The sequence below is a fragment of the Herpailurus yagouaroundi genome, unplaced genomic scaffold (genome assembly GCF_014898765.1).
Source record: "Herpailurus yagouaroundi ecotype Mexico unplaced genomic scaffold, PumYag 165, whole genome shotgun sequence".
Lineage (NCBI taxonomy): Eukaryota > Metazoa > Chordata > Mammalia > Carnivora > Felidae > Herpailurus > Herpailurus yagouaroundi.
The window spans coordinates 22,587,070-22,598,313 of NW_024412406.1; the positions used below are offsets into that span (position 1 = coordinate 22,587,070).

General features: G+C 44.9%; 1 protein-coding gene across 2 annotated transcripts in view; it reads right to left on the reverse strand.

Annotated features, from left to right (window-relative positions):
• CHD7 (chromodomain helicase DNA binding protein 7) overlaps positions 1 to 11,244 on the reverse strand; it is a 126,582-nt gene that overhangs the window by 30,210 nt on the left and 85,128 nt on the right. For both annotated transcript variants that reach the window (XM_040487726.1, XM_040487724.1), the window contains exons 13-15: positions 8,013 to 8,156; positions 6,602 to 6,857; positions 744 to 954 (exon numbers count right to left, since the gene is read on the reverse strand). In XM_040487726.1, coding sequence (XP_040343660.1) covers positions 744 to 954; positions 6,602 to 6,857; positions 8,013 to 8,156 — 611 coding nt within the window. The remainder of the gene's footprint in view (positions 1 to 743; positions 955 to 6,601; positions 6,858 to 8,012; positions 8,157 to 11,244) is intronic.

The window sequence follows — 11,244 nt, forward strand, 5'->3', positions numbered from 1 at the left end:
CGTCGGGATTAACAAGGAGGCCTGATACTCGGCGACGGGACGCTTGTTTCTTTTTGTAAACGAAGTATTACAATATGGGGTATGTAGTACCCAAATGATATCATTTATCAGAAATAACTGCAGAGCAAACAGCTTTTAGGGTAGTTTGGCATATAATCGGTTGAATGCTCAAAAATTAAATTTTATTTTACTTCTTCTCTAGTAAAATAACTTAAGTCTACAAATAGCTGACACCTCTGGGGCGCCTGGGTGGCTCAGTCGGTTGAGCGTCTGACTTCGGCCCAGGTCATGACCTCACGGTACGTGAGTTCGAGCCCTGCCGTGGGCTCCGTGCTGACAGCTCAGAGCCTGGAGCCTGCTTCAGATTCTGGGTCTCCCTCCCTCTCTCTCTCTCTCTCTCTGTCCCTACCCCTGCTCGTGCTCTGTCTCTTTCTCTCTCAAAAATAAATAAACGTTAAAATAAATAAAAATTAAAAAAAAGATAGCTGACTAAAATAACAAACAATTTCAATCTTAGGTAAGACCGATTCTCCTCTAGTCAAATGAAAGAAATGGGAAACAAAACCGCCACGGAAAGTACGCGGAGTCCTACTCTGGTCACTGACAGTTTTTAGAAAGAGAGGGGACGCATTCTCCCCACTCCGTCCCCTTTATCACGAATGTCACTTGGAGGTGAAGCGCTTGGAGCCCTGGGAAAGGTCATTTTTTATTTCCTTTTTATTCTCGTGGTGCGGTGGCCTCACCGTCTTTGAATGAGGTAGTCTTCCAGTATGTCCAAGCAGCGCACCATCTGGGAAAAGATAAGCACCCTGTGGCCACCAGCCTTCAGTTTTGGCAGTAGTTTGTCAATCAGCACTAGCTTGCCAGCAGCCTGGATCATCGCCTGGAGCTGAAAATCTGGAGAGTCTGCATTGTGTGTTTCTTTAAACTCTTCCAAAATTTTCTCTTCAGCACCTGCAGAGATTGGACAGCATAACGTGAATACCGTAAAAGGTTTTTATTACTAAAAACAATGAAGTTGCTTTCAAAACCCACTGCTAACTGTAGGAACCAAAATGCCACACTCATGTTTATGAATATGAATCTATCCACTTACTAAGAGTCAGGTCTGCACAAAACCATGAAAGTATAAAAGGGATCAAAGTTTTAAGCACAACACATTTAAACATGGGGGGGGGGGGCGGGTAAAAACCACATTTTCCAACAAACAAATGTTTGCTGTCTGTAGAAACTGAATTTCAACAACAGACTGTCAAGCCAGAAGTGGCAGAAACAAGCCACGGGCCAGATACCTACAGAAAATTTGGAACCTAAATTGCTAAAGAAATGAAGAATTGTTTACTAGCTGAATATAAACACAAACAACAAAATCTGTTCTGAAGCTGAGAAACAAGGGAACAGAGGTCTAATAATTACGTTGTCAGGGCAGCGGTTTTTGTAGATAACTGCGTGTTAATACAGCCAAGAGGAGGGCACCGAAAGGGAATCCCTTTTTCAGGATAATTTTCAGAGACTTTTTAGGGGTTCTGAACGCGTATCTCCTATTGCAATCTCGAAATCTCCCTCTACGTTCACGTTCATCTGATAATTTCATGAGGTACAAAAACTCTACCTTGAATTAGCCAAAGCTTTTCAAGCTTTTAGAAAACGGCAGCAGCCATCAACCCTGTGCTGCGAAAGGCTTCTACGCCTGGCCCTCTTTTTCTCATAGCCTCGTGCAGATTTCCGCTTGTACAAAGACCTGGGTGCATCAGAGAAGCCTCAAGAGGATGACACCGTCAGGAGAGAAGCGCTCACGGCTCCCCCACACCCAAATGCCAAACACACACAGGCTAAGCTTGCTTCGACTGCTTAGGTGGCTTAGCCAGAATTAGACGGCACCGGTCTGGCCTCCTCCCATCTCGGGGGGTTAATCAGGCCACCGCTGCTGTGCTCAGCACCTCTCCCTAAGGATGGGGGTGGGGTCGCCCATTCTTTAGAAAATACAAACAAATCCACCTAATGGGATTGGTTCCCAGCCTTCAAGTGTGCCAGAAACTGTAAACTACCCTTCTCACCACTGGTTTTAAACATGTGAACTCACAATACGTCAGACGGGTATGCACAAAATCTCAAAAGGGGCTTGAAGGCCAGGTGGGTTAGACCCCATGGCTACTCGGACAGAACTTCTGCAAGCGGCAGCAGATGTGAGACGAGTGCCATCCCATTTCCATCTGAAGGGCACTTGTGCAGATCAAGTTATGGCACAGTCATATGCAGAAGTACAGCTTGGTAATTATTAACCAACAGAGAATCTTACTGAGAACTGATTAAAGGCACTTCATGCCTTTACCCAGGCACTAAGGCCCCTGCAAAGCACACTGACTTGCGAGGAAGGGGGCCTGGCCGGAAATGCCAGCGGGGTCGGAGTCACTGGTCTCTCACTCCCTTTTCCACGTGAGCAAGAGGCTAATACGCAAGACTTTTCTCTGAGTGGGGAAAAAATGGGAAAGGTTTTGACTAGGAAAAGGTAAAAACAAAATGCTGTTGAACAGCATTCGCAGGAATGTTCTTGAATAAAGCTGAATAATATTTTTCAAAACATGACCCTTAGAAATCCAGGTTCTAGATTCAGGACAAGAAGGCCATCAGGAGACAGGGGAGATGGATTTAAGTCCATACATTACATTAGGTCTTTTTAAAAAGTTTATTCCTGTGCCATACAGTATAAGCTCTTGACAATTCAGAACTAGATTTTACTCCTGATACTTGGGCAGTTGTTTTTTTGTCCATATGAAAATTATACTTCGAACCAAAATATAGTACGTTACTTAGTTTAAAACAAGCTGATGGTTAACTCAATAGTTTTCAAAAATGAAATAATCACTTTGACAAGTATCAGACATTTGAGTAATTTTAGTAAAAAATTGAAAATATAAATACTTTAGGCAAATTCGCAGAGAAATTTTTTTCATTTTAAATTTGTTCAGAGAAAAGAAAAGTGACTTTCTTGCTTTTTCATTGCTACTACTAATTTCTCATCTTATAAAGAACAGTCAAACTTAAAATGCATTTGCTCTTACCTGACAAAAGCTACTGCCGAGTTAGTCAATCCGGCTCTTTGTTACCAATTCAGGTTCTTAAAGTGGCGGGCAGTTTTAGAAATATCAGCAAACATCTATCCTATGTGATTCCTCTAACGCCATGTTTATCACGGTCAGATTGAAGGAAGGAGGTCAGGGAAGGTGTTGGGGAGCAAACCAGTTTCTACCTTCTGAGGTCACAGGCAAATTTTCAAGTTTACCAATTAAAGATCTACCTTGATGTGAGATTCATAAATATCAATCCGAAAATTAATAGGTTATGATAAGCCAAAATACTTTGTGGACACTGCCCTAAATTAAAGCACTGTTCACGATACATTTCAAAACGTGTGTTTGCATCAGAGAAACTTGAGACGAGTGTGGAAGTCTTTTCACTTAAACAGATGGTCACTGTGAGGGCAGTGACCGCTCTGTTATCTAGCTACAACAAGAAGTTATTATCTAGCCAACGGTGTCCAGCCACAAACAAGAAATTATTTTCTTTTGAAGACAACCAGAAACACAGTTACTATTTTCTATCCCAAATTCATTCCATTGTGCAAGCTTCGGCTTATCTTCTGTCCCCTATTCTCTCTACTCCTCCTAACCCCCAACAAGGACAACAAATGACTCTTAAGTCACTCCTAACCATTAGGGGACGCTGACCAAGTTTTCAACATTACTTGTACTCTCACACGGGGAACCTAAAACTGGACCTTCCGTTCTATTGAAGCTGGGGCCAGGAACACTGACCGCATTTATGTTCCCCGGCTACCCGCTTATCTGAGCAAAAGCAACACCGACCAAGTGCTCACAGTGTGCCCCCAAACACTGTGCTGAGCACTTAAGATGCTCGCCCACACTGAAAATATTACTCACTTACATAGTTTGGTTCTGCCGTCAGTTCTAATTCCTTTCCCTGTGCTTTGCTTACATGACCATGTGTTACCAACTTTGCCTTCAGCTTCCACAATTACAGAAATGTTGCACTTTCCGGGATCGAACTTCAGCTTGACAACCAATACAAATGTCAATTTAACCTCCACCACTGAAAACTTCCTTGAACCCGCTCAGTGAACACGTGTGAGTTAGCACCACATCAGTATACTTTCTACTCCGGATTGTGGATAAAAAGATGGGCGGTACCAGCCCCGGGGCAACCTTGGCGAAACCCAACGTCCAGTCCACGGAAGTTATCTGGGCAGTTGTAACATCGAACGTGCCCGCGGGGTGTGCGCACACATTTCCTTTACGGTTTCTCGACATAAACGCGTATACACACACCTGCTTAACAGATACTTCATAACTTGTAGGGACAGAAAAAGCTGACCCCAAGGTGTGACCAATTAGAACAACTGCCGCAGACAGAAGCCTCCGAAATCCTAAGAGACTCCTGGTGAACAATGAGTTGTTATATAAGATGATCCTGAAGCGCAATCAGCCAAGGAAGAGACCCAGCAGCTGTGGTTTTTTTTTTTGGGGGGGGGGGACCCCTCCCTCGAAATGTTCAGTGCGTATAATCAGCAAGTAAGCAGACAAGATAGACTTGATGGAACTGCGCGTGGGTATCTGACAACGATCGATGACATCAACCCTTTCGCACGCATTCTGCTGGCAGCATTTAAGCTCTTTTGTGAGTGCCTTCCTTTCCCCCCTTGGAGGCCACTAGCCTTCATTTGCTTTCTAGCAGCTATTAAATGCAAAAGTGTGTGTGCGTCACACGCACGCGTGCTTTACTCATACCATCAATCACCCTAAGCCTCAACACCATCTCCCCAAGCCAGGAACAGGCTGGTTGACACTCACCATAATGGCCTTACAGGCTCTTAAACACACAGCATTAGTAGGTTGGCAGCATTAAACACAGAGTTGTCACGCAGAATGCTCTCTTTCGCGGACAAAGCTAAAAGCGCAAAGCTTGGAAGGGAAGTTCATCGATGTCACACCACAGCAAGGGCCTCAGGTGATACCCCGAGACTGTCTTCCAGGCGTGGACCACTCTGTCACTGAATAACAAAAACTTGGGGACCTGAGGTGGCTGACAGGTGTGTAAGCCATGAAAGGGGGGAAAGATTGGAAACCCTTTAAATTAGCTGCCCTCGAACTCCATGGATCGTGGTAAAGATAAAACCAAGCTTTGTTCGCCTGGAAAAGGAACCTAACTGCATCGCTGGCCAGTTATAATTGCGCACAAACACCTCAGTTGAACTGGTCATCACTTTTCTTTAACCCGTATGAACTCCGGCCAGGTATGGCAGCAAGAGCCTCCTGGCAGTTCTTTCTGCCTGTAGGTCTTTCTCTGCTCCCTCCCATCTGTTTTATGTGGTGTTGCCAGGTCAGGCATCCTGAATCACTCCTCAGCTCAAACACTAGCCACGGTTCTCCACTGTCTACGGACTAAAGCCAACATTCCATGACCTCGCATTTAAGCCTCTCCACTGTGGGGGTCCCAGGATGTGTGTCTAAGGGTCACTGTCCCACTGCTACTTACGTGGACTTTATACTTTGGGCAAGTTCCCCTTTGTTTTCCTGCCTCTTTGTCTTTTCTCAGATGTTATTACACCAGTCTAAGTGCCCTTCCTTTTTCTGACCCTGACTGGCAAACTCCTTCCCACCCCCACAGACTTGTCTCAGTGCCACCGCTTTCTCATCGCTCTGTAATCTCCATCCCTGACAAACCTGAAGGCTCCCATACCCTCCAGAGTGCCCCGCACATCACAGGCATGCAATATGGACCCGATGAATATTTCTGGAAGGCTACAAGACAGGTTTTTGCTCAAATCAGTTATAAGACACTCTCAATGTAGCTAAGAAAACAGGAAGGCTATAAAGTATTCATCAGTAACGGAAACAAACTGTTCTCAAAGTTTTAAAATGACCCCTCATGGTTGATGGGGGGTGGGAGGGAGGGGAGGGTGGGTGATGGGTATTGAGGAGGGCACCTTTTGGGATGAGCACTGGGTGTTGTATGGAAACCAATTTGACAATAAATTTCATATACTGAAAAAAAATAAAATAACCCCTCATTCTTAGGGAATAAGTCCTAAAAGCGTCTAGACTGAAACTTCTTCCTATCAAAGTCTCCAGACAGCTGCCAGCCGCCTTCTCCACCAGCTCCTCCTCAACTTGTCTGATGCAAACACACACAGGGAACACGCGTGCGTTTGTGTGCATGCACGCGCACTCCCCCCGCCCACACACAGCCAGAGAGTCTCAATTGAGGCTAATCTCTCTTTAGCTGTTAGCACGTTTGATGCTTTTCAGCCAAGAACACTAACACCTCCTTCCAAGGGGTGAGACAGAGGCAGGGAAGGAGGAGACAGGAGAGCTGAGGTCCCGCCACAAGGATCACGGAGGGCAACGGTCCTCCGCCTTCAGCCACCACAGGAGGCGTCAAGAAGAACGGGAAGGTGGTGAAACCCGCATTGAGATGACAGGATCCAGTCACAACTACAACCCACGAAGTCCTCTGGAGGGAGAAAAGGACTCCTGGAGGTTGGACAGCCATTTAAAACGCGCTTCCCGGCGCACAGGCTTACCGTTAATAAGGTATGGGTGATTGCAGCACTTCCGTAGCTCCATCATAGTGTTTAAAAGGTTAGGTACGTTAGCTTGACCACCACCTTTGGAGAGAAATGTGAAATTCTTCTCAAGGATGGCTCGGTAATATTTCTTCTGAATGTTCGTGAGCTCAACTTCAATAATGGTTTCTTCTTTGGGGGCCAAGTTCTTTTCTACATCCTCCTTGAGACGTCTCAACATCATTGGCTTTAGAATAGCCTGGAGTTTTTGCACCTGAAAAAGGACCTTAAGTAAATACTGGTATCGTGATTTGCTTGCATGTTAAAACACATTCTAACATGGAAAATCAGGACTATCTTATTCGTTTACCATTCATTTTCATTTGTCCAAGCCCAGTAAGGGGATGAAGCCCTAATCTCTCGGCTTGCGTCACGGAAGCGCACGGAGGGTGGATGAGTCGGCGTTAAATGGCCTGTTTCGGCCAGGAGCCCGAGCAGCCAGAAGGCCCGACAAGCAGCAGAAAGGCACTCAGTGTATTCACTGAGCCTTCCCTTCTGTTTGTCTCAAGCCACAGGGGTGACGAGGAAGAGGGAAGACACGATGTCATGGGAGTGCTGTGCCTTAGTTCCCTTCCTTTCTGGAAAGAGCTAACAGAATGAGCAAGCCAGGGGGTACCTGCTCCGTCCACCAGTAAGCGGGCAGAACATCTCTCTCTGGTTCTCGTTTCTGCTGACTGGCAATAGGACATACAGCTCACAGGATAGTTTTTATTTTAAGAAAAGCAAAACCAACATAAAGCAGACTTTACCCTGAACTGAACTAAGAGGCTTTAAACAGTAAGTTGTAGGGGGCAGGGGCCATAAAGACCAAGATTTCCAGCGTATCTCTATCTGTTTCAATTACAGTACAATAATGAATACCCACACAGCTCTTAGGATATATAAAATAACCAGCTGCTTTTCAAACACAATACCTCATTTATTTCTCACAGAAATCCTGTGGGGTAGTTTAAATGAAAATACAGAGAGTCAGAAAAGTAAGTTAACAAGTATGACTAGAATCCCGGAACTCCAGGGGGCGAATAACTACAAATTGCCATGGCTTCTGACACTGAGCTCACGAGTGTACATAGTGAAATCACCATCCTGAATAGCACCGCGGTCTCTGAAAATTACATGAGTAGGTAATAAGTAACCTCGCTGAACAATTCTCAACAGCCCGTCACCAGGGCAGACACACAAACAAGAACACGTCGACAATGAAGACTCGGAATGTCCAAGGAAAGGAGGCGGAAGGCTCCCCTGACCAGGAGGCGAGAAAAAAACCGACACAATTTACATTTTTACATAGCTAAGTAGGAATGCTTTGCCACTTCTTGGGTTCGTCTTCAACGACGTGACTAAAGCACAAAGTAGACGTGCTAAGTACCTGTTCTTCTGTTTTCAGATCGCCAAATTCTTGCATGAAGGTGGTTTCTGAAGGGAAACGACTCGGTTCCAAGAAATGAAGCAGGCTGAAGAGCTCCTCCACCGTGTTCTGTAGGGGGGTCCCCGTCAGCAGCACTTTGTGCTCCTGCGGGAACACAAGGAAAGCAACGGACTGAATCGCGACAGAAGCGGCGTCTTAAACCCAAAGCCTCTTTTCCCAGACATCCATTTGCCTACTTCTCATTCGTGCAGCTCGGCATCCACCACACGTGACGTGGAGGCGGTGGGCGCGAAGGCGGAGATACGAGAAACACTTGGACCCTGCTTCAGACACGTTGGCGGGGGCCCTCTGGAACGCTGCAGACCCCATAAACATGTCTTGCCCTTTCATTTCTTCCAGGGGTTACCAGGTCGGCATTTTAGTGCCATGGCGGTGCAAGTGGCCTGAGTCCCAATGCTTTTTCCCCTCCCCAAGTTTTTTTCCTAAAATCCCTGGACTCAGAGAGAGCTCACATGCTTCTTTCTGTTCTCTACATCAACAGCATTCTCATCTCCCCATCTGCTTCCTGCATGACTCACTTTAGAGACAAAAGAAGTTCTTCTACAGGCAACAGCATATGAAAAACCATTTTGTTCTGCAAAAATTTCAAACTAGCAAAGAGGTCAGCTTGGTTTTAAATACCACAATCACTTTTTTTTTTTTTTTTAACAGATGCTATTTCTAACTTTGTTTCTTTGAACCAAGTTAGGTATTTCTTTAAGATAATTCTTCCTGTTTACGAGCTCTTTCTCCAGCTTTCCTCATGCATCTGTTCTCTTGTCTTTGTGTTTTATATACCCAACACAGAGGAGCTGTTTCGCAGTGACCGGTTTTAACGGTAGTGAGTTCATTAATCTTGAGGGCCTCATTGGTCAATATTTTGTTTGGCCATTTCACGCACAGTACAGTGAATAAAACTAGTTCAGAAAGTGACCCTACCTTCTTGTAGATTCAAAAGCAATTGTTCCGACTTAACATGAAATCTGACAAGAGTTGGCTGCAAGCAGAGAGTATATGCTCGGGAAATACTAGATAAATGATACAACTAGGGACACGATAATTTTCGTAATATGTACCACGCCTCATCTGCCAGTGAAGCTCTTTGAAAGTGAGGTGAAGCAGTGCAGTATGCTTTCATTCCTCCTCTTCTTCCTTTTGGATAAAGAGGTCTCTCAGGAAGATACACAGACCACCATCATCTTCGGACTCATTAAATTCATAGGGTAAGGAGTCTGCAAATCAACTCAAGGGTTTCCACTGTAAAACCATCCTGGTGGGTAACATGGGCCACAGTCCCTGACATACTCAAGTTCTGAATTACTCAAGAATTTTTTACACTGTCACAGATTTGGGAAGGAGCTACTGCACTGGAACAGCTGTATCGATACTGAAGATTGTCTCCCAGTTTTCTCGTATCCCTTATGACCGAGCTCAATCCTTAACCTCTAACCAAACGCTTCAGAAAAAGCCTTTTAAGTTATTGATTTCAAAGTAATATTTGAAAAAAAGGAAAGGGGCTCCTTTTTCATGCTGTTTTCCCTCCAGGGCTGTTTAAAGCCAGTTATACCAAAGGACTACACACATGACGTTTTTATAAGGTTACATATGAGCAGTGGAACAAAACCAGGTTTTCATTTGAAAGTGACTGTGAAATAACACCTGATGAATACACACAGTATCATAAAACATCATGTAAGAGACTGGGGCTACCAAGCTTATCACCTCCAAGCTCAACTACGCCAGGGGATACGCTTTTGGCTTGAAAACGTTACCGTCCCTCCCTGTTAGCTCTGATGGAGTGATACACATTTCATTTCATTGCAGCAAACTCTTTAATTTGCGTAAGGCCTCCTGACAATGAAAGAGGAGATGATGGAATCAGTGAAGGACCACGGCCACCTCCAGAGAATCCCCTCCTTGTCAATGATGCACAAGGGGATGCTGTGCTCCCCAGGGCTTCTATGGAGGATGGGTGGACCATAGACATCCCTCTACAAATCCTGTCCGGAAGCATTTCCCTGGGGATGGGAGAGCTGAAGACACTCGCTGGTCTCCTCCTTCTGAGCAGGCACTTGAAACACGATCGTCATCAAGTGCCCCTTCATCCTAACTGAGTCTAGGGCAGGAAACAGCGCTGGCCTCTGACCTGCTCCGAAGCTGGATATACTTACTGGTCCTTATTTTCACTGTGACTTATTCTAGGAAAGAAGAATGAAAAGCAGCCAGTGTAGAAGTTCTCACGATATTTACTGTAAGTAAGGATTTCAAGGCCAAGCAATGAGCTGTCCAGAACGGGACAAATACAATTACACTCCAATTCTGAACAGTGCTGCTCTGTTCCGTCTGGAAAACGTCTCTTCTGAGATAAAGATTCTTGGCCATCAGAAAAACAACTATTTGGTTCATTTGCTTATCAGAGATTTCCAGTGGTTCATTTGCAATCAGAGCCACGAATGAGTTACAGGTATGCAAGTCCTTGGGGCAGCCAGCAGGGTTGTGAGTCAGTATCCCAGGGCTGGTCACCTATGGCAGTGGGCAGTGTTCTCAGCTTACCCCACTGTGACATACTACAATGACACGCAGAGAATATCACCACTTTCTGTATGTGCCATTACGTGAAAACGGTTAGGAAACACTGCAATTTGTAACCAAAAAGTTATCTGTATAACAGATTCTAATCCATTAATGAAGTGTTGCTGTAAACAATGGAAAATCCTTTCAAGTCTCCCAATGACAATTAGATTGTTTGCTGAGAGAGTTGAATCTGTACGTATCATTGGAGGACTGCTTTGCAGTTAAGCATCAACTGCCTGGAAGCACATAAACTAGTAATAGGAAACAACTTAGATAAACTCAGGTGACGATTTAAGCCTTCGGCAAAGGGTACTGTGTCTTCTACGTGAACCACTGTGAAGATGGGTCCCTACTCAGAAGATACAGGTCAGTATTTCGGGAACATTCGCGTTTCCCTGCCGATACAGGTTGATTTCAACGTAAGGCTAACGTATCGCCTGAGAGAACGGACACAGTAGCAGAGTTTCTCTTTTCCACTTGCTTACCTATGTCTTCAAGACCATGCGCTGTTTCTAAAGTATTCTAATTTCTTTTGTGGATTGGCCATCAAATATAAACTGATTTGAAAAGTCTTAGGATGGGAAATCCCATCCTTACTAGCATAATTCAGGCGGACTTT